This window comes from Bos taurus, chromosome 9, assembly GCF_002263795.3.
Source record: "Bos taurus isolate L1 Dominette 01449 registration number 42190680 breed Hereford chromosome 9, ARS-UCD2.0, whole genome shotgun sequence".
Lineage (NCBI taxonomy): Eukaryota > Metazoa > Chordata > Mammalia > Artiodactyla > Bovidae > Bos > Bos taurus.
In genome coordinates, this window is record NC_037336.1 from 17,502,896 (window position 1) to 17,526,918 (window position 24,023).

Below are 24,023 nucleotides of genomic sequence, written 5' to 3' on the forward strand. Positions count from 1 at the left end.
TGAGTTATATGTACCTTAATGTGAATAATAATCAAGTGGCATTTCTCCTAATAACTGTAAGGGATATAGTTTATTGTCTCCCACTGTCCTTTGAAATTTATTGAATGACAAGTTCTTGTGCTACCTCTAGATGAAAAATCAGAGTCCCACATTTTTTTCTCCTCCCTCTAAATGACCTCTTTTTTGATTTGTGGAGAATAGACACCCATACCCGTCCCTCTGCAGCGTGGAGGTGGGCCTCTTCCCAAAGACATCTTCAGACCTTTTCCTCTTTCCCTTTTTATCATCTCTGCCTCTACAGCTCCATATCTATATTTAATGGTTAAGGGTCTGAGAGTCTTGCTTTGTCATCCCCTTGATTCATTCTGTACGTAGTCTATCATCTAAATGATATGATCTTTTGGTCCTTCAGCTAAAACTTCCATTTTAGCACCTTGTCACACATTTCAAAATATTAACTGCTATAAAATTTCATTGCTTCTATCGTGATAATCTGCTTCACGGTTTTGCTTGAGACTGACCCAGAATTATGTTGACACTTTCTGAGCTCCCCACAGCAGGGAGCTCAGTAGTAAATCTTAGAAAATGCCCATTAAGTATCTTCTGAGCTACCTTGACGGAAAGTAGACGCCTGCTTACCTCGATCTGCAGTTTCAGGTGCAGCGTTACGTCTCGCGGAGTCTGGTAACCCTGGGAAGTTGCAGCTTGTTGAGAAGATCTATAATATCCCTGCTTCTGTCAGAAGTAAACAGCTTTGCTGATGATCTGGGTGCCATCGACCAGGTACATACAACCTGAAATTGTAACTTTCTTTTATAGTTAATTAATGCATCTGTAAACTTGTTTTCCCTTTCTCTGTCTTTTTGCCAGGCAGATATTTTCATCATTACCTTATATCTAGTAATACATGAATATTGTTACTGCCTGCTGAAATTACAGAATGATATTTTCATAAAATAGTTCTCAAAATAATACCATTTTATCACCCTTACTGGTATATATGTGTCAAAGGTATTACTAGTAATGGCAAAGGAGTGGCCTTAAGCCTCTCCAAGCAAGTAGCATGTTTCTAAAGCAAAGCAGTGAGAGGAAAGAGAACAAGAGTGGATGCTAAATGGAGAATAACCTCTGACCAATGGTTCTTATTTCTAATTTCTCATGAGACTCATCTGACTGACTTTAAATATCCAGTTGCCAAGGCATATGCCAATCGAATTAAATGGAGGTCTCTGGGGTTAAGATGCAGGTACTGTAGTTCAGTTCAGTCTCTCAGTGGTGTCCAACTCTTTGCGACACCATGGATTGTAGCACTCCAGGCTTCCCTGTCCATCACCAACTCCTAGAGCTTATTCATACTCGTGTTTATCGACTCGGTGATGCCATCCAACCATCTCATCCTCTGTCGTCCCCTTCTCCTTCCGCCTTCAATCTTTCCCAGCATGAGGGTCTTTTCAAATGAGTCAGTTCTTCACATCAGGTGGCCAAAGTATTGGTGTTTCAGCTTCACCATCAGTCCTTCCAGTCAATATTCAGGACTCATTTCCTTTAGGATGGACTGGTTTGATCTCCTTGCAGTCCAAGGGACTCTCAAGAGTCTTCTCCAGCACCACAGTTCAAAAGCATCAATTCTTTGGTGCTCAGCTTTCTTCATGGTCCAACTCTCACATCCATACATGACCACTGGAAAAACCATAGCTTTGACTAGATGGACCTTTGTCAGGAAGGTAATATCTCTGCTTTTTAGCATGCTGACACATTACCCTAAGTCCCCTACATATAAGCAAATTCCATTCTGAGAGCATGTTCATAAGTCCAGTTTGTTTCTAAGTCCAAAAATGTTAGCCCAGGTAGCCATCTAACACAATTGGCTTGGCTATACAGTACTATACAGTAATACATTTATAACACTTTTCACACAAATAATACATACATAAAAAGCAAACACAAAAAAGGAAAACAGTTTAAACCTTATTGTACAATACCTTGAAAAGTACAGTAGTGCCTGCTACCTCACCCCTGCTTTTACACTTGCTTCTGGACACCCTGGGCTTTAAATAAAGATACTGTACTCTGTATTCAATGCAGTAATGTACAATAATGTGCACAAAAGCACAGCCACTTGTATAGAATGCATGCGTGTGACAGTGTACACTAGGCATGTGAACTAACTTACGTCGTTGGACATGCGAGCTTGAAGTTTCACATGTAGGGGACTCACTGTATCGATATTGGTAAAGCTCACCAGGTGATTCCACTGTGCAGCCAAGTTTGAAAATGATTCTCTAGCCCTTTTATCTGTGAGTCTTATGTCACTGCTAGTAAATGCATCTGAGGAACAGGAGTCATTCTCATGTTTTAATGTTGACAGTGACATATTTTATGTGTTCATTTTGTCAGTTCATCTAATATTATTATTGTTTCTATTGTTGAAGTAAGCACAATCAAAGGAAATTAGAGACAGAAATGTTTTGGTAAAGAGAAAAAAATTAATATTAAGAAAATTATGTATATATAATATTAAACACTTAACCAAATTCATACATATAAGTTCTCTACATTTAATGACAAAATACTGTATAATCTAATTGATTTCAATCAATGACATGGTAAATCATCTGGTCAATAGTTTTTCAAGTCATTGTTAAGTGGAGAACTCTTGGAAGAGCTCTGTTAGATTTTTTTTTAATTAGTTGTTACTAATGGTCATGTATGGATGTGAGAGTTGGACTATGAAGAAAGCTGAGTGCTGAAGAATTGATGCTTTTGAACTGCGGTGTTGGAAAAAACTCTTGAGAGTCCCTTGGACTGCAAAGAGATCCAGCCAGTCCATTCTGAAGGAGATCAGCCCTGGGATTTCTTTGGAAGGACTGATGCTAAAGCTGAAACTCCAGTCCTTTGGCCACCTCATGCAAAGAGTTGACTCATTGGAAAAGACCCTGATGCTGGGAGGGACTGGGGGCAGGAGGAGAAGGGGACAACAGAGGATGAGATGGCTGGATGGCATCACCGACTCGATGGACGTGAGTTTGAGTGAACTCTGGGAGTTGGTGATGGACAGGGAGGCCTGGCATGCTGCGATTCATGGGGTCGCAAAGAGTTGGACATGACTGAGCGACTGAACTGAACTGAACTGAATGACTCATTGGAAAAGACTCTGATGCTGGGAGGGATTGGGGGCAGGAGGAGAAGGGGACGACAGAGGATGAGATGGCTGGATGGCATCACCGACTCGATGGACGTGAGCCTGAGTGAACTCCGGGAGTTGGTGATGGACAGGGAGGCCTGGCATGCTGCAATTCATGGGGTCGCAAAGAGTCCAACATGACTGAGCGACTGAACTGAACTGAATGATCTCATTGAACAAAAAATCCTCTTGAGAAAGAAATAAGGCACATTTACTAATGGAAAAAAATGTGTTAAAATGCATGGTGCTGTTTGTAGGAGCTGTAAGACCAAGAAAGTGATCAAGGTAGGTTTCAGATCCTTGAAAAGATTACATGAAAAAGGAACAGCTTGAAAATGGATTTGAATTGAAAAACAGAGAATGTATAATGTCAGGATACTGAATGTTATTTTTAAAAGGTGTGCCCAGAACTCTGAGGAAACAGGTTGAGCTCATGGCATTAAAACAGGAATCAATGTGGGAAATTAGTTTGAATGGAATCAGATTTGTGTGGAGAATAACAAAGTACAGGAAAAAAAATTATTAACATATTCTCATTTAATTTTCGGGCTTCCCTTGCCAAACTACATGAAGTAGTTTTTCTTTTTACCTAGTTTATAGATAAAGAAATCAAACCTTAGAAAAGTTAAGCAACTTGACCAAGCTTGCAGAAAGAACATATGCTACAAGCCATGATTCAAACCCAGGCATTCTGATTGTTAAGCAACTTTAAAACAAGAGTAAAAACACAAAAACAAGAGTTAGTGTTTGGCAGATAATATGTCTTAAATGCTTTACATGAATTGTACCATTCAATTCTTTTAATAACCTTTCAAGATATTAGTATTACTGTTTAAAGACAAGGAAACTACTCATCAGCATTCTTAACAATGGGTGACAGAATTTACTCCATTCAATTTAAGGAGAAAGTAAAGAATGCATGAAGAGCTATGGAATTGTTAAAGAAAAGCCTAGGCCCCTTCCATAACTTTATTTCCTTGGGCTCCAAAATCACTGTGGACAGTGACTGCAGTAATGAAATTAAAAGATGCTTGCTTCTTGAAAGAAAAGCTATGACAAACCTAGACAGCATATTAAAAGCAGAGTCATCTCTTTACCAGCAGAAGTCTATATAGTCAAAGCTATGGTTTTTCCAATAGTCTCATACAAATGTGATAGTTGGATCGTAAAGAAGACTGAGTGCCAAAGAATTGGTCCTTTCTAACTATGTTGCTAGAGAAGTCTCTTGAAAGTCTCTTGGACAGCAGGGAGATCAAACCAATCAATCCTAAAGGAAATCCACCCTGAATATTCATTGGAAGGACAGATACTGAAGATCCAATACTTTATTGGCCACCTGATGTGAAAAGCCAACTCACTAAAAAGACTATGATGCTGGGAAAGATTGACGGCAGGAGAAAAAGGGGGGCAGCAAATGGTTGGATGGCACAATCAACTCATGAGTTTGATCAAGCTCTTGAAGATAGTAAAGGTCATGGAAGCCTGGTTGCTGCAGTCCATGGAGTGGCAGAGTCAGACACAACTGGGTGACTGAACAACAACCACCTCCCACAATCACCGAGCAAAATCTAGTTTCAAAGGAATTGCTGCCTTCACCATCATGATCATGAAGCAGTTTGCTGACTCCAGGAGCTACTGCTATAGACACAGGGTCCATAAAACAGCCTTGCCACAGTGTACAACAGCCATACAGATGCCCTCACTATATGCCCTCACACACTGAATCTCACTGTGTGATTCAGTTTCAGCTAATATAGATTTTCTGTGTGCATTTATTTCTAAACTAACAACATATTCAGAACCAAAGCAGCAAGGAAATATAAAAAATTTACTTTTATGCTTTCCAGATTTTTTTTTACTATAAAAGGGTATATAATGACTAACGATTAGTAAGTTCAAGGTGTCTACTACATGTAAGGCTCAGAAACTCAGTAAAACAGTGGTAAGAGATGGAGTTAGAATAGAAGGGAATATAAGGGGCATGAATGTAAGGAAGCCATGTATTTGGACACTCAATGCAATAACTCTTCTACAAGCAGCAATAGAAATACTCACTTGTATACAAGAGGTGTTATACAAAGGACTCAGGATATGTTTACTGTGAAGGAGAGAGGAGAATCAGTGTAAAAATTAGTTTTATAAAACTAAGAGGAAAAATGAATGTCATAAGTAGAATTAGGAAAATGGAAAGAAATGCTTCTTGGAAAACAGAAAAAGTTTATTTTGTATGTATGGAATATGAGGAAACATTGAAGTTGTCAAACATAGAAATGTGAAATTAAAGCTTGAGAGAAAGAGGGACCTACATAAAAATTAGGGGATTATCACTATATGGCAATCATGAAATCATAGTCAGAAAGCAAACGGGGACTCAGAAGAGTGCTGTGGAGTGGGAGAGTTAGCAAGGAAAGACCAGCTTTATTTTACTATTAGATGTTAGATGAATATTATAAATGTCAGTCAATCTGATTTCATTATTGACCATTTGGTGATGTCCATATGTAGAGTTGTCTCTCGGGTTGTTGGAAAAGGGTATTTGCAATAACCAGCATATTCTTTTGACAGAACCCTGGTAACATTTGCTCTGCTTCATTTTGTACTCCAAGGCCAAAGTGAAAGTCACTCAGTCGTGTCCGACCCCTTGTGACCCCATGGACTATGCAGTCCATGGAGTTTTCCAGGCCAGAATACTGGAGTGGGTAGCTGTTCCCTTCTCCAGGGTGTCTTCCCAACCCAGGGATTAAACCCAGTCTCCTGCACTGCAGGTGGATTCTTTACCAGCTGAGCCACCAGGGAAGCCCGAGGTGGCTTGTCTGTTATTCCAAGTATCTGGAATAACAAACATGTCTGTTACTCCAGGTATCTCTTGACTTACTAGTTTTGCATTCCAATTCCCTATGATGAAAAGGACATCTTTTTTCTTGGTGTTAGTTCTAGAAAGTCTTGTTGGTTTTCATAGAACTAGTCAACTTCTGCTACTTTGACATTAGTTAGTAGTGGGGCCTAGACTTAAATTACCATGATGTTGAAGGGAAACGAACCAAGATCATTCTGTCATTTTTGAGATTACACTTTTAGACTCTTTTGTTGACTGTAAGGGTGTATTGCTGATCCTGTTCATGGCTCCAGTTGTCTTGCTGTTCTTACTGTTCGCTGAACCCAGCCTGGGCAAGGTGTGAGTTAAGAGGCTGGAAAGAGACTTGAGGAGCCATAGGAACTGCAGGCATGTTTACTGTCTCCTTGCTGGCATGGCAGCCATGACACAGCTTCCCTGCTCTTGCGGCTGACCCAGTGGACACAGGTGTAACGCAGCAGTAACGCCGCCACTTTCTCGATGGAGCTCACACGCACGTACCACACCAGGTGAGCACCTTGTGACGTGCACACACAGTACTACGAATGAGCTCAGCTGTTACATAATCGTTATTTACAAAACGTGGAGTAAGGGAGCCTGAACACACCAATTTGCTCATTTCCCACGGAGGGCTATACCATTTCTTCTAAGGGATTCTTGCCCACATTGGTAAATGTTATGGTCACTTGAATTAAATTCATCCATAACCCGTTCATTTTAGTTCACTGATTCCTAAGATTTCAATGTTCACTCTTGCTAACTCCTGCTTGACCACATCCAATTTACCTTGATTCATGGACTGAACATTCCAGGTTCCTATTGCAATATTGTTATTTATGGCATCAGACTTTACTTTCACCACTGGACACATCCGCAGTGGAGTGTCATTTCCACTTTGGCCCAGCTGTTTCATTCTTTCTGGAGAAATTAATAATTGCCCTCTGCTCTTCCCCAGTAGTACATTGGAAACCTTCTGACCTGGGGGGGACTCACCTTCCAGTGTCATATCTTTTTGACTTTTCATACTATTCATGGGGTTCTCGTGGCAGGAATACTGAAGTGGTTTGCCATTTCTTCCTCCAGTGTACCACATTTTGTGAACTGTTCACTGTGACCCCTCTGTCTTAGGTGACCCTACAAGACATGTCTGGTAGCTTCACTGAGTTATGCAAGCTCCTTTGATGCAATTCTTATTGGAGATTTGCATCTCAAATTTGCATATTAAGGTGATTTTTTGGAAAAAGTGTAACAAATTGTCTTTTTAAAATAAAATTTCTTGAACTTATTTTAAAAAGTTTATTAAAAAGACATACAGAGTACCCTTCCCAATGTAAATAGCTAAAACTCTGGACAGATAACACAATTTGGTGAATTTTAGACAATAAGCAATACAGAGTTGTGATTCTTAAGATAAGTAAACAAACTATGTAGCCCATGATCGCCTTGACTTTTGGCCTGGAGGCCCACCAGTCCCAGCGCTCTCACTGAACTGGTGGGTCAGAGTCTGGAGTTCCAGAGAACTGATGTAGGGAAATTCTGGGTCAGGGTCATGGAGAGAAGAAAACTCTGAAAAGGAAGAGCTCAAGTAATTTCTGCAGAGGTTTTCTTGATTTCTTGTTGACTACTGAGCTGCACGTGTATAGGAGGACACTTCACAAGGCCAAATAAAGAAAACCTGCTCAGAAAAGAAATACTACAAAGAACAATAGCCAGACCTCACACAGTGTTTGGGATGATCTAAATTCTATTCAGCTATAAAACCAAGACCCTGTTTAATAAGGCATTCAGTGGAGACCCTAAGTGTTGGACCTTAGCACTATAGTACTTTATAGTTCTAGGATAAAGACTATTTTAGACAGATTCTAACAGAGGCTTGGAAACACAGCATAAAGAGAACTTGTTGGTTCACAGGTAAAGTAGCTGGCTGCTGGAAGAACATTATCGTTGTTGCTGTTCCAGTGGCCATGTTGCATCCCTCTTTGTGACCCCATGGACTGCAGCATGCCAGGCTTCCCTGCCCTTCACTGTCTCTGGTAGTTTGCTCACATTCATGTCCATTTAGTCTGTGATGCTGTCTAACCATCTCATCCTCTGCTGCACCCTCTCCTTTTGCCTTCAGTCTTTCCCAGCATCAAGGTCTTTTCCAATGAGTCAGGTCTTTGTATCAGGTGACCAATGTTTTGGCGCTTCAGCTTCAGCATCAGTCCTTCCTGTGAATATTCAGGGTGTGAATGCTAAGTGGGAATTGATCCTTTCAAATTGTGATGCTAGAAAAGATTCTTGACAGTCCCTTGGACTTCAAGGAGATAAAACCAGTCCATCCTAAAGGAAATCAGTCTTGAATATTCATTGGAAGGACTGATGCTGAAGTTGAAGCTCCAATACTTCGGCCAACCTGATGTGAAGAACTGACTCATTGGAAAAGACCCTGATGCTGGGAAAGATTGAAGGCAGGAGGAGAAGGGGACAACAGAGGATGAGATGTTTGAATGGCATCACCAACTTGGTGGTCATGAGTTCAAGCAAGCTCCAGGAGTTGGTGATGGAAAGGGAAGCCTGGCATGCTGCAGTCCGTGGGGTCACAAAGAGTCGGATATGACTGAGCATCTGAACTGAACTGAACTGATTTCCTTTAGAATTGACTGGTTTGATCTCTTTGCAGTACAAGGCACTCTCAAGAATCTTTTCCAGCACCATAATTTGAAAGGATCAATTCATTAGCACTTAGCCTTCTTTATGGTCCAAGTCTTAAATCTGTGTGTGTATGTATATATAATGCAGATTATATATTAGGAGTTATACAGCTCAACATCAAAAATAGCTGATTAACTCACGGGCACATGAAAAGATGCTCAACACCACTAATCATAAGGCAAATGTAAATCAAAGCCACAGTGGAATGTCATCTCACACCTCTCAGAACGGTAGTCATCATAAAGCACACAAATAACAGGTGTTAGCGAGGATGTGGAGAAACGGAAGCCCTTGTACAGTTTGGTGGGAATGTAAATTGGTTCTGCCACTGTGGAAAACAGTATAAAAGTTTCTCATTAAGCTGAAAATAGAACTACCATATGACTCAGCAATTCCACTTTCAGGGTATATATATCCAAAAAATACTAATTAAAAGACACATGCATCTCAATGTTCATAGCAGCATTATTTATGATTGCCAAGTTACAGAAGCAACCTAAGTGTCCATCGAGAGATGAATAGATAAAACTGTGACTGCACACACACACACACACACACAGACGCCCACTGGAATACTACTTAGCGATAACAAAACGAATAAAATCTTGCCATTTATAGCAATGTGGACGGACTTGGAGAACCTTCTATTAAGTGAGGTAAGACAGAGAAAGACAAATACATCACCTATATATGGAATGTAAAAAAATACAACAAACTAGAGAATATAGCAAAAAAGAAACAGACTCACAGATGAAGAGAAGAAGCTAGTAGTTACCAGTGGGGAGAAGGTAGAGGGAGGGACACTATAGGGGTAGGAGGAAAAAGTGGTTATTATAGGATTATATAAAATCATGTGTGTGAAACTTCTGAAGTTGTAAAGCACTACAGAACTTAAGGAAGCTTTCATTCAATTAGAAAAAAAGAGTACATGAATAAGAAGGAGACAAACAGGAAATTTCAACATAAATATAAAAGCAGTATATGCCAAGAAAACTGTGAAAATAAGTAAATATGAAAAAAATTTTGGCAGTATTCTCAACAATATAGACTAAATGCACACATTCCTTGAAGGCTGAAAATTACCAAAACTGACTCAAGAAAAAGTAGAAAACCTAAATTACACTGATTAAATAAAGTGTATTTAAAATTATGAACCTCTCTACAAAGACCACTCTGGGGCCAAATAAATTATATCATGCATTTAAGCAAGAAACTACCCAAACTCTCTTTAGAGACTGAAAGAATAAGGAACATTTCTGATTCATTTCCTGAGACTATCGTTACTTTATATCAAAACTAGACAGACATTGCAGGAAAACAAAGCAAAACTGAAAACAAACTCAGACTCTCTCACATGAACACAGAAGTAAAATCCTTACTGTGTATTCGAAATAGAACCCAGCAACATACACAAAAATAATACATGATGTTCAGGTAAGATTTATCTCAGGAATGAAAAGTTATTTTCACATTCATAAAACAATCTGTATAATTCATAATTTTAACAGAAAGACCCACATTATCTGAGTATATGCAGAGAAATCAGTTGCCAAAATTCACCACCCATTCATGATTTTTTCAAGAAAATACAAAAGAACAGAAGGAAACTTTCTCAACACAGTAAATTTTGTTTTCTGTGAAAACCTTAATGGATATACCATGGTGAAAGACTGAATGCTTTTCACCAAAGGTAAGGAACAAGGAAGGGATGTTCTGTCTTCTCCCTTGTAGTTATCCTTGAACTAGTCCTCCTTGCCATTGCAATAAGGCAGCTGTACTTTGAGAGGAAACAGTAAAACTGTATTTAGAGTCAACATGTTTAGAAACAGAAAATCCTAGAGTTTACTGAAAAGCTACCAAGTACATAAGCCTGAAATACAGCATACACTTATGGCCTATTCATTTTAAACATATCTTAAGATGATTTGATCAGGAAAGAATGGATATAAAAAATGAGCAAAATATTTAAACGCATGAAAGAATACATACTGCTGGTGGTTTAGTCACTAAGTCGTATGTGACTCTTTCGACCCCATGGGCTGTAGCCCACCAGGCTCCTCTGTCCATGGGATTCTCCAGGCAGGACTATTGGAGTGGATTGCCATTTCCTCGTAAAGGGATCCCTGACCCAGGAATCAAACCCAGGTCTCCTGTATTGCAGGCAGATTCTTTACCAACTAAGCTACAAGGGAATGGACAGTAAATACCTGAATAAAGTGTGATTTGATTAGTCGGCAGAGAAATGCAATGGATAGTGACAAGAATGGCTAAATTTTAAAAAGATTAACGTGGCAAAGTTTTAAAGATGTTCTCAAAGTCATAAATTGCTCAGTTCAGTCGCTAAGTTGTGTCCTACTCGTTGAACCCCATGGACCACAGGATGCCAGACTTCCCTGTCAATCAACTGCCGGAGCTTGCTCAAACTCATGTCCATCGAGTTGGTGATGCCATCCAACCATCTCATCCTCTGTCATCCCCTTCTCCTCCTGCCTTCAATCTTTCCCAGCATCAGTGTCTTTTCAAATGAGTCAGCTCTTCACATCAGGTGACCAAAGTATTGGAGCTTTAGCTTCAGCATTAGTCCTTCCAATGAATATTCAGGACTGATTTCCTTTAGCATGGACTGGTTTGATCTCCTTGCAGTCCAAGAAACTCTTAAGAGTCTTTTTCAACACCACAGTTCAAAAGCATCAGTTGTTTGGTGCTCACCTTTCTTTATAGTCCAACTCTCACATCCTTACATGACTACTGGAAAAACCATAGCTTTAACTAGATGGACAATTGTTGGCAAAGTAATGTCTCTACTTTTTAATATGCTGTCTAGGTTGGTCATAACTTTTCTTCCAAAGACCAGGCGTCTTTTAATTTCATGGCTGCAGTCACCATCCTCAGTGATTTTGGAGCCCAAAAAGTAAAGTTTCTCATGTTTGCATTGTTTCCCCATCTATTTGCCATGAAGTGATGGGACCGGATGCCATGATCTTAGTCTTTTGAATGTTGAGTTTTAAGCCAACTTTTTCACTGTCCTCTTTCACTTTCATCAAGAGGCTTTTTATTTCTTGGCTTTCATCCATAAGGGTGGTGTCATCTGCATATCTGAGATTATCAATAATTCTACCGGCAATCTTGATTCCAGATTATGCTTCATACAGCCCAGCATTTTGCATGATGTACTCTGCATATGAGTTAAACAAACAGGGTGACAGTATAAGCATTGACATATTCCTTTCTCAATTTGGAACCACTCTGTTTTCCAGGTCCATTATAACTGTTGCTTCTTGACTTGCATACAGATTTCTCAGGAGGCAGGTGCAGTGGTCTGGTATTCCCATCTCTTTAAGAATTTTCCACAGTTTGTTTTGATCCACACAGTCAAACTCTTTGGCATAGTCAGTAGAACAGAAGGTGTTTTTTCTGGAACTCTCTTGCTCTTTGATGATCCAGTGGATGTTGGCAGTTTGATCTCTGGTTCTGTTGTCTTTTCTAAATCTAGCTTGAATATCTGGAAGTTCACAGTTCACATACTATTGAAGCCTGGCTTGGAGAATTTTGAACATTACTTTGCTAGCATATGAAATGAGTGCAATTGTGCTGTAAATTAAACATTGTTTGGCATTGTCTTTCTTTGGGAGTGGGATGAAAACTGACCTTTTCCAGTCCTGTGGCCACTGCTGAGTTTTCCAAATTTGCTGCCATATTGAGTGCAGCACTTTCACAGCATCATCTTTTAGGATTTGAAGTAGCTCAAAAGGAATTCTATCACTTCCACTAGCTTTGTTCGTTGTGATGCTTCCTGAGGCCCACTTGACTTTGCATTCCAGGATGTTTGACTCTGGTGAGTGATAACACCATTTTGGTTATCTGGGTCATGAAGATCTTTTTTGTAGAGTTCTGTGTATTCTTGCCACCTCTTTGTAATATCTTCTGCTTCTGTTAGGTCCATACCATTTCTTTCCTTTATCGTGCCCATCTTTGCATGAAATGTTCCCTTGGTATCTAATTTACTTGAAGAAAAATCTGGTCTTTCACATTCTATTGTTTTCTTCTATTTCTTGCATTGATCACTGAGGAAGGCTTTCTTATCTCTCTTTGCTGTTTTTTGGAACTCTGCATTCAGACGGTTATGTCTTTCCTTTTCTCCTTTGCCTTTTGCTTCTCTTCTTTTTTCAACTATTTGTAAGCCCTCCTCAGACAACCATTTTGCTTTTTTACATTTCTTTTTCTTGGGGATGGTCTTGATCACTACCTCCTGTACAATGTCACGAACCTCCATCCATAATTCTTTAGGCACTCTATCAGATCTAATCCCTTGAATCTATTTGTCACTTTCACTGTATAATTGTAAGATATTTGACTTAGGTCATACCTGAATGATCTACTGGTTTTCCCTACTTTCTTCAATTTAAGTCTGAATTTGGCAATAAGCAGCTCATGATTTGAGCCACAGTCACCTCCTGGTCTTGTTTTTGCTGACTCTATAGAGCTTCTCAATCTTTGGCTGCAAAGAATGTTATCAATCTGATTTCAGTGTTGACCATCTGGTGATGTCCATATGTAGAGTCTTCTCTCGCTAGTGAGAATATAAAACAGGCTAACAGTTCCTTGTAAAATCAGTTATGTACTTACCATATGGCCAAACAATTCAGCAGCTATGTTGGCAAGAACAATTATCTGTAAATGTTCATAGTATCTTTAATTTTAAGAATGTTAATCTGAAAACAACTCCATTCCACTGACAGGAGGATCAATAAGTAAATCAGAATATTTAGTAGAATATTGTTCAACCATAAAATGTATTGAGTCAACAGCACACAACAACTAGGCTGAGAAAAGTGAGTTAAATTTAGTTTAGTCACTCAGTCATGTCCGACTCTTTGCGACCCCATGAATCGCAGTCTGCCAGGCCTCCCTGTCCATCACCATCTCCCGGAGTTCACTCAAACTCACGTCCATCATGTTGGTGATGCCATCTAGCCATCTCATCCTCTGTCATCCCCTTCTCCTCCTGACCCCAATCCCTCCCAGCATCAGAGTCTTTTCCAATGAGTCAACTCTTTGCATGAGGTGGCCAAAGTACTGGCATTTCAGCTTTAGCATCATTCCTTCCAAAGAACACCCAGGACTGATCTCCTTTAGGATGGACTGGTTGGATCTCCTTGCAGTCCAAGGGACTCTCAAGAGTCTTCTCCAACACCACAGTTCAGAAGCATCAATTCTTCAGTGCTCAGCTTTCTTCACAGTCCAACTCTCACATCCATACATGACCACTGGAAAAACCATAGCCTTGACTAGACAGAACTTTGTTGGCAAAGTAATGTCCCTGCTTTTGAATATGCTATCTAGGTTGGTCATAACTTTCCTTCCAAGGAGTAAACACCTTTTAATTTCATGGCTGCAATCACCATCTGCAGTGATTTTGGAGCCCAAAAAAATAAAGTCTGACACTGTTTCCATTGTTTCCCCATCTATTTCCAATGAAGTTATGGGACCAGATGACATAATCTTAGTTTACTGAATGTTGAGCTTTAAGCCAACTTTTTCACTCTCTTCTTTCACTCTCATCAAGAGGCTTTTTAGTTCCTCTTCACTTTCTGCCCTAAGGGTGGTGTCATCTGCATATCTGAGGTTATTGATATTTCTTTTGGCAATCTTGATTCCAGCTTGTGTTTCTTCCAGCCCAGCGTTTATTATGATGTACTCTGCGTATAAGTTAAATAAGCAGGGTGACAATATACAGCCTTGATGTACTCCTTTTCCTATTTGGAACCAGTCTGTTGTTCCATGTCCAGTTCTAACTGTTGCTTCCTGACCTGCAAACAGGTTTCTCAAGAGGCTGGTCAAGTGGTCTGGTATTCCCATCTCTTTCAGAATTTTCCACATTTTATTGTGATCCACACAGTCAAAGGCTTTGGCATAGTCAATAAAGCAGAAAGAGATGTTTTTCTGGAACTCTCTTGCTTTTTCAATGATCCAGCGGATGTTGGCAATTTGATCTCTGGTTCCTCTGCCTTTTCTAAAACCAGCTTGAACATCTGGAAGTTCACGGTTCATGTATTGCTGAAGCCTGGCTTGGAGAATTTTGAGCATTACTTTCTAAAGTGTGAGATGAGTGCAATTGTGCAGTAGTTTGAGCATTCTTTGACATTACCTTTCTTTGGAATTGGAATGAAAACTGACCTTTTCGAGTCCTATGGCCACTGCTGAGTTTTCCAAATTTGCTGGCATATTGAGTGCAGCACTTTCACAGCATCATCTTCCAGGATTTGAAATAGCTCAACTGGAATTCCATCACCTCCACTAGCTTTGTTCATAGTGATGCTTCTAAGGCCCACTTGACTTCACATTCCAGGATGTCTGGCTCTAGGTGAGTGATCATACCATCGTGATTGTCTTGGTCGTGAAGATTTTTTTTGTACAGTTCTTCTGTGTATTCTTGCCATCTCTTCTTAATATCTTCTGCTTCTGTTAGGTCCATACCATTCTGTCCTTTATCGAGCCCATCTTTGCATGAAATATTCCCTTGGTATCTCTAATTTTCTTGAAGAGATCTCTAGTCTTTCCCATTCTGTTGTTTTCCTCTGTTCCTTTGCATTGATCGCTGAAGAAGGCTTTCTTATCTCTTCTAGCTATTCTTTGGAACTTTGCATTCAGATGTTTATATCTTTCCTTTTCTCTTTTGCTTTTTGCTTCTCTTCTTTTCACAGCTATTTGTAAGGCCTCCCCAGATAGCCATTTTGCTTTCTTGCATTTCTTTTCCATGGGATGGTCTTGATCCCTGTCTCCTATACAGTGTCATGAACCTCAGTCCATAGTTCGTCAGGCACTCTATCTATCAGATCTAGTCCCTTAAATCTATTTCTCACTTCCACTGTATAATCATAAGGGATTTGATTTAGGTCATACCTGAATGGTCTAGTGGTTTTCCCTACTTTCTTCAATTTAAGTCTGAATTTGGCAATAAGGAGCTCATGATCTGAGCCAGTCAGTTCCTGGTCTTGTTTTTGCTGACTGTATAGAGCTTCTCCATCTTTGGCTGCAAAGAATATAATCAATCTGATTTCAGTGTTGACCATCTGGCGATGTCCATGTGTAGAATTTTCTGTTGTGTTGTTGGAAGAGGGTGTTTACTATGACCAATGCGTTCTCTTTGCAAAATTCTATTAGCTTTTGCCCTGCTTCATTCCGTATTCCAACGCCAAATTTGCCTGTTAATCTGGGTGTTTCTTGACTTCCTCCTTTTGCATTCCAGTCCCCTATAATGAAAAGGACATCTTTTTTGGGTGTTAGTTCTAAAAGGTCTTCAGAAAAACTAGTCCTAAAGGAACATACAAGCTTTGATTAAATTTCTATGAAGTTCTAAAACAGGCAAAATTAATGTATGGTGGTAGATACTAGAGTAGTGGTTGATTTGGAGATGGCTCTAGGATTGACTAAAAAGGAGCAGGAAGGAGTAGAGTATGGTTACAAGGACAGTTGAGTGTGATTGTCACAGTTCATCAAAATGGGCACTGAAGTTCTGGACACTCCACTGTTCTGTAAACTACAACTCAATTATAACATAGCATTTGAAATTTAACAGTTATTTTCTGAATACAAAATAGGTATAATAGTAAAATTTTCTCAATACTTTTTTAAAGCAATTGTTTTAACTCAATTTTAATGTATATTCTTCATATGTAATCTACAGTGAATTAGATTTATGTGCAAGTGGGTTTGTATCCTCTAATGTTGTTATCTTTTTTATGGCTGTGTTTATTTATAAAAATGCAGTTTTCTTAGGTCTTAAAGAAACTCCATGATGCTGAATATGAAACTTTACTAATATTTTGACAAATATGTATTTTGTATTCTCCTGTTTGGAGTCTTTTCTTATCAATTGATTAAAATTAAGAATTTTTTTTCTGTCTTTCATTAGGAGTGACACAGTCTTCTCATCATGATTCTTGTGTAATCAACATCTTGTACCAGTCACCTTGATTTTCTATTTGTTTTTAAAATAACTTGAAAAGTGCCTCCCATAGGAATACACAGACTTCTGACATGTTGATTTTCTAAGGACTTGCATTGACTGTTCAAAACAGAACAAAATCAAGACATTGGTTTTAATTTTCTTACATTGTGCCAGTGGGTCTCTGTGTTAGAAAATTTTGTGACTAACTCCTTCTTTGAATGACTTCCTCTTTTCAGATAGAATTCAAACAGCTATTGTTTAGGAAAAGCCAGCCAGTTCACAAATTGTTACAGAGAAAACATGGGGGCATTCTTGCTGTAAAAAAAGCATTAGACACGTTTTTAGTAAGTTTTCTCTTTCGTTTATTAGAATTTTATTAATAAGTTTATAAGTTTGTCTAGGTATCTAGATTGGAGAAGGCGATGGCACCCCACTCCAGTACTCTTGCCTGGAAAATCCCATGGATGGAGGAGCCTGGTGGGCTGCAGTCCATGGGGTCGCGAAGAGTCAGACACGACTGAGCGACTTCACTTTCACTTTTCACTTTTACACATTAGAGAAGGAAATGGCAACCCACTCCAGTGTTCTTGCCTGGAGAATCCCAAGGACAGCGGAGCCTGGTGAGCTGCCATCTATGGGGTCGCACAGAGTTGGACACGACTGAAGCGACTTAGCAGCAGCAGATATCTAGATGGTACTTGATTTTCACAGAATCATCCTTCTTATCAGGCGTTATGAAAATTTTCTACTACTGCTTCATCAGTATATTTCATTTCTAAATTTTAGCAAAAGCAGAGTATTTTGTTAATAGAAAGGCAACGTGGAAAAAGAGGCACAACTGTCTAGTTTATACTTTATATGGTTGTTAAAGAATCCTACTGCAGTCCTGGCTACCCATCAGAGCCTGGTAAACCAACCAGTTGCCTTGAGGTGAGAATAAGTAGGAAAGTGGCAAAGATAGTATTTTTTAAAGAACCTGAAATCAGTAGATAGACCTTTTCTATGATGTGTCAAGTAAAATCCGATAGAAGGAGTCCAGAAACAAGGCAGAAATAGGCAGTACAGAGATTCAGTGAGGGTCAGGATTGCTGTCCACACTTGTGAGCACACTCACGATTGGACTGTCAGGTTGAATCCTGTGAATCAGAGAGGCCTTATTCAGTACCAGCTTTACTAATTATTTCAGAAATAGGCAAGGGCACAGGTGAAGCAGAAAGAGATGTGGGACATTCTGTACACTTCCTAGGATCCTTGTTGTGAAACGTGTCTCTCTAGCCTCTAACAGTAGATGAGGTCCCCAGGTGAGATTGTGTGGGGATCTCACACAGAGGGAGCTTTATGTTGCTAAACGTCTCCATTTTATAACCTGGAGAATTTTACAGCTCAAAAAGCTGCCTTCAAGGAGCTGTGTCTCATAGATTCTGAGTCCACTTAGCTAAGTAATATTTTTCTAGAAACCCCCCACTAAGGACATTCACTAGATAAATTTTCTTCTAATAACAAATGCCAGGAGATCCACTTGAGGAGGAGACAGGCTTGGTCGTCAGTTTATTTTCTTTCTCTCAGGGAATATCCCCAGTAAGTCCCAGCAGCTTTATCTTCTTCCTCCCAGCTGGCTCTCAAGTTCCTGGAGCCTCTCTGTGCTAGAATTGTTTATGGAACAGAGTCAACTGACAAAGAAAAAATTTTTATAAAGGTATATTTCAGCTATTTGCAAGTAAACAGGGTTATGATATTTCATTGAAAGAATCTGTACAATTTATAATTATATAATTTTATATATTATGTAATAAACTACATTCCAATAGGAAGAGGTAAGTAATTCAGTAGAAAGGAAAAGTGAGCTAACAATATGAAAAGGCAGTTTAGAAGAGGAAACACGAAAGGAAAACTAACATGAATGAATGATGTTCGACCTCAGCAGTGCCAGGAAATCCAAGTCTAGAAAACAGCAGTATGTTTCATACTGATTCTATTGACATTAACTTAAAAAACTTAATTTGACAACAATATCAGGTGTTAGTGATTGTGTGGGGAAGTGGAGTTCATCAGCTGGTAAAGTCAAATACACACACACACAATTGTGTATATTGTACAAAGGACACTGTGCAGGGATGTGCATGTTAGCATTTTTGTCATAGCTGAAAATTGGAAATAATGGTGTCCATTGTCAAAAGATGGCTGGGTGTGGTAGGGCAAACGTGAATATTCTGTAGCAGTTAAAATGAATAAATTAAGTCTTCAAGTATCAATACTGATACGCTTTGAAGCATAGTTTTGATTTGCAGGGAAGAAGGAAGTATTCAAGAAGGAAAGAGACCCAAGTATACCACTCTTGACGATTTTATTTACAAGACTTTAACATACACCACACATGCAAAACGTGTCTCCAGTATATTCATACTTCTATAATTTCTTTTACAAATACGAAATCTGAAATAAATGTAAGAAAATGTTAATGAGTATGAAAAATATATAGTCTGTGTACTCCAGAGCTATGCTTTTTGCATTGTGAAATAGTTTTATGTTGAAAAAATATTCCAGAACTAAAAATATAACATAGATTCTAAAATAAACAATCTCTTTGGGTATCAGAACTATATTCATTTCAAAGTAAACCTCAGTTTTTAATGGCTTTTTTACAGAAATGTTTTCTCCTTTGATATATTAATAGTCCCTAACTCTCAGCATGTTTTGAGGTATAGTGACCAAGCTATTAAAAATGACCATGCTTTTAGAATAGCGCTATGGTTAGGGTGAGATCTGAATTTAGAATATTATGTGCATACTCATGTTAAATACTTTTGAAGTCTCATGTTTACACAGTAAATGAAATTTCTGCATGAAAATAGATTTTTTAATTGGAAGTAAATCCTGTTAGCAGAAGTAAAGCTTATTAGCAGAAGAAAAGTAAAAACTCAGTTGCTTACATCAGGAGGCATTTTTACATTTCAGCTGTCTATTTAACTTGTTAAATAAAATAAAAGCTAAGCAACTCATTTACAAAAATAGAACATACAAATTAAAGATTCTGAATATGGAATGAATTTATGCATACTTTCTTCAAAGTAAACTAGTTTATTACATCAGTGCAAAATGTAGCAACAAAATAAGCATTTTTAATAAAATAAAAAGAAAAAATAATCATAGCTCAGAGTAAGAAACAGCTGACCTATTTCAGTTGAGAGAGGAACCATATTATTTTCTGAAATTATGCATATTTTGATCATGCCTAAGATCTGGGAAGCCTGGTGCATTCAGCAGTCAGTCTATCAGGAAGAACAGATTTTGCATCAAATTATGTTCAAGTGGACACTGTAGGGATTAGGGTTCCTCAGCATGGCTCTTCCCTTTTAATTTTGAATTGATTAACCAGGACTTAGAAATTCTCAACCATGAGCTCTGTTTCAGATCAGGGCAGTTTTTTCTTTACCAGTGTTGTTGGTGCAAGTAGTTATTTAATTACCAGGTAAGGATGAAATAAGGCTTAAAAGTTATCAGAATGTACTGTTGGCCTAAACATTTTCACATCACTGAAGGCATTTTTATAGCTAATTTTTTAAAATACTGAATTGATTTATTTTTAATTGGAGGATAACTGCTTTACAGTATTGTGTTGGTTTCTGTCATGTATCAACATGCATCAGCCATAAGTATATCTCTGGCCCCTCCCTCTTGAGCCTCCCTCCCACCTTGCATTCCATCTCTCCCCTCTAGGTTATCATGGAGCACAGATTTGAGTTTTCCTGCGTCATATAGCCAATTCCCACTGGCTGTTTTATATATGGTAACATATATGTTTCAGTGCTACTTCTTATTAAGATAAAACTTCTATCTGTGAGCTCAGCTGACAATGGAGATGAGTTAGCTTGAGCATTTGCCGCATGGAGGCTCAATCTTTTTAGGAGATGTCTCCAAGGGTAAGCTCAGTCATTTTGGCTGAGAGCCCAGCCTTTGAATCAGATGCCTGGTTAAAATGCCACGAGGCTCCATTGTCATCTTGTGCCTGTGCTCAGTCGTTTCCGACTCTGGAACCCTTTAGACTGTAGCTCCCCAGGCTCCTCTGTCCATGGGATTTTTCAGGCAAGAATATCGGAGTGGGTTGCCATGCCCTCCTCCAGGGGATCTTCTTAACCCAGGGATCAAACCCAAGTCTCCTGAGTCTCCTACATTGGCAGGCAGATTCCTTACCCACTGAGCCATCAGGGAAATCCCATGGGATATGCAGCTGCCCTGCGTATAGGTTCATCAGCACCATGGGGCGGAAGGTGGGTGGGAGGTTCAAGAGCGAGGGGACAACAATATACCTGTGACTGATTCGCGTTGATATATGGCAGAAACCAACAGAATATTGTAAAGCAATTATTTTCCAATTAAAAATTTTTTTAAAAAAATTTAAATGCCATATGAGTTCTAGAGTAGTCTGTCTTGTCAACAAATTTGAAGGCTTTATAATGAATTACAAACTTACAGGCAATGCAGAGGATTTTTAAGTTAACCATGAGGATGCCTTTGGTAAAAATCTAGACTGTATAGGAAAAATAACTCATTTTCTTCAACAAATAGATTGTATTATGGTGAGAAGAGGTGGAATGGGGAGAAAAAGAGGAAGGAGGAGGCTGAGTTTTAGGACAGCATCTTCCCAGAAGCTTGGGCGGAAACATCTCCTCCGGCCAGCACTGAGAGCAGGCCCTTGAGGAGCTGGAGACTGTGGAAGGAATCCTGGAGATGTCTGTTTTTGTATCTGCTGTCTCCCAAGTGCCTTCCATTGTGGTCATGGTCATGTCAACATGTGCTGTTAGCATGAATGGTTAAAACTGAAAGAAGCCCAATCTGTATGGCAAAAAGCAGTGAGATATGAGACTAGGAGAGGGGAGAGCATGGACTTGGGGGGAGATGAGGGGAGCAGTGAAAATTCTGATGGTCTCTGGGAGAGACGTTAGGTATCATGTGATGTGTTCTCTGTTTCCAAAATTGGTTTTACAGATTTGACTGTTGTAAGTTTGTGGGGTGGTGGGGTGTTGACATTGATTTTTAAAATATTTACTTAGCCTTTTAGAAACCTGGTGAAGTTTTGGACACCATGCTTACTTCAAATGCATGCTTTATAGTCGCATGGCATGTAGATGGTAACATTTTAAAGTAAAACACCATTGCAATATTTCTGAGGAGTACAGCTTCCACTCAGATGATATACTGAGAAGTTCAGTTCAGTCGCTCAGTCGTGTCCAACTCTTTGCGACCCCATGAACTGCAGCATGCCAGGCCTCCCTGCCCATCACCAGCTCCTGGAGCCCACTCAAACCCATGTCCATTCAGTCAGTGATGCCATCCAACCATCTCATCCTCTGTCGTCCCCTTCTCCTCCTGCCCTCAGTCTTTCCCAGCATCAAGGTCTTTTCCAATGAGTCAGCTCTTCTCATCAGGTGGCCAAAGTATTGGAGTTTCAGCTTCAATATCAGACCTTCAGTGAACACCCAGGACTGATCTCCTTGAGGATGGACTGGTTGGATCTCCTTGCAGTCCAAGGGACTCTCAAGAGTCTTCTCCAACATCACAGTTCACTTAACACGTGGATAAATAAGTGGATGTTTTGTTTTATTTTTTCCTAAAAGTAAAATTTCTTCTGATCTATGTATAAGATGTCTTATTTTGCAAAATCTCTGTTTACCAAAATAGTTTCAAAGTGTTTGGTAATTTTAATTGCATCTTTATTCTATTTAAATTTAGAGTTATAGGCCTGGTGAGAAAAAACAACCAAGGGGAAAGCTATAAAGCTATAGGCAGACTTTTTTAACCTATTAAATAAATGTTGTTCAAAATAAGCACTTGAATTTCTGTCTAGTTCATGCTAGAGAGCATAATGTACAATAAAAGACCAGGATGATTGATTGCTTATGATGGCCTCTCAAAATATGAAAATGAGTTATTCTTAGAATTGATGCACTGATGTTTTAAAATAATTGTGAATTTACTCACAATCTGATCATGTATGAAGACAGAGATCTGATAGAATTGTGAAAATGTGGGGACAGAGAGCAGAGTGCTAGTAGGTAGCCACTTTTTGTTCTGACTCCATCAATAACTAGTTTAGTGGCTTTGGAAAATCCACTCTTCCAAGACTAATTCTAAAATCAGATGCAGTTGCTGTTTGGTGAGAAGTATGTGTGTTTTTTTTTTTTTGTCCTCAGTCAGTCAAATCAGAGTCTTAGAGTGGCAGCCAACCCACCATGTGGTTTATGGGTACTCTTCAGACCGACTGCATCATAATCGCTCCACTTTTCTGGCCATTTTGCCATTTTAGCTTGGAGAGCATCTCAAGGCTTGTAAAGAGCAGATGTTCACACAAAGCACAGCTAAGTGCTGATGCTCGTTAGAATGGCTCGTGAATCTGTTTGTGTTTGTCTTTTTCTTGACACAGTCATTGCCCATAGCTTTTTAAATCACAATACAAAAAATTCTTTGGGACATCCCTGGTGCCTAAGTGGTAAAGTATCCACCTGCCAATGCAGGAGACCCAGGTTTGATCGCTGGGTCAGGAAGATCCCCTGGAGGAGGGCATGGCAACCCACTCCAGTGTTCTTGCCTGGGAAATCCCGTGGACAGACTGAACAACAACCACGACCAATGAGTGTGGAAGGGACAAGGTGTTTATTTAATACTTTTAGGTATTCATAGCATAAGGGTAAATTTGGTCGCCTGGTCCATCATATTGTTGGAAATTGATTCATCTTTTATCTTGGTTTTCTATGTTTATTTAATATATTTGGAAAATACATTGATGCATGAAGTGAATTGAGGCTCTAAGTGGAAAAGAATTCAACTTTCCTGTTATGTGTTGAATAAGGCTAGGGCCTTTCCTGTGGTTTGTGATGCTTCCTTTAGTATATACTTTGTTTTCACACATAGAGTTTATTCGTTAATCTCACCTGTGGGTTCCCACACTACTACTACACTAATTTAGTTACTGTAGTTTTAGTACATATTTTAATATACAGTTGTTACAGTTACTTTTTATTAGTTATTCTTCCTGTTTATACTCCTAAATGGCTTTGACAATAACTTTTTCTTTTTTTTTAATTTTATTTTATTTAACTTTACAATATTGTATTGGTTTTGCCATATATCAAAATGAATCTGCCACACGTATACATGCGTTCCCCTTCCTGAACCCTCCTCCCTCCTCCCTCCCCATACCATCCCTCTGGGTCGTCCCAGTGCACCAGCCCCAAGCATCCAGTATTGTGCATCGAACCTGGACTGGCGACTCGTTTCATATATGATACTATACATATTTCAATGCCATTCAAGTTCAAAAATAAAACTAGATTTTCATTGAG

General features: G+C 39.2%; 1 protein-coding gene across 3 annotated transcripts in view; it reads left to right on the forward strand.

Moving 5' to 3' along the window:
- MEI4 (meiotic double-stranded break formation protein 4) overlaps positions 1-24,023 on the forward strand; it is a 258,866-nt gene that overhangs the window by 165,258 nt on the left and 69,585 nt on the right. For 2 of the 3 annotated variants that reach the window (XM_024996921.2, XM_015472775.3), the window contains exon 4: positions 652-783. The exons of the other annotated variant lie outside the window; for it this stretch is intronic. In XM_024996921.2, the coding sequence (XP_024852689.1) occupies positions 652-783 (132 nt within the window). The remainder of the gene's footprint in view (positions 1-651; positions 784-24,023) is intronic. 3 annotated transcript variants of the gene reach the window in all.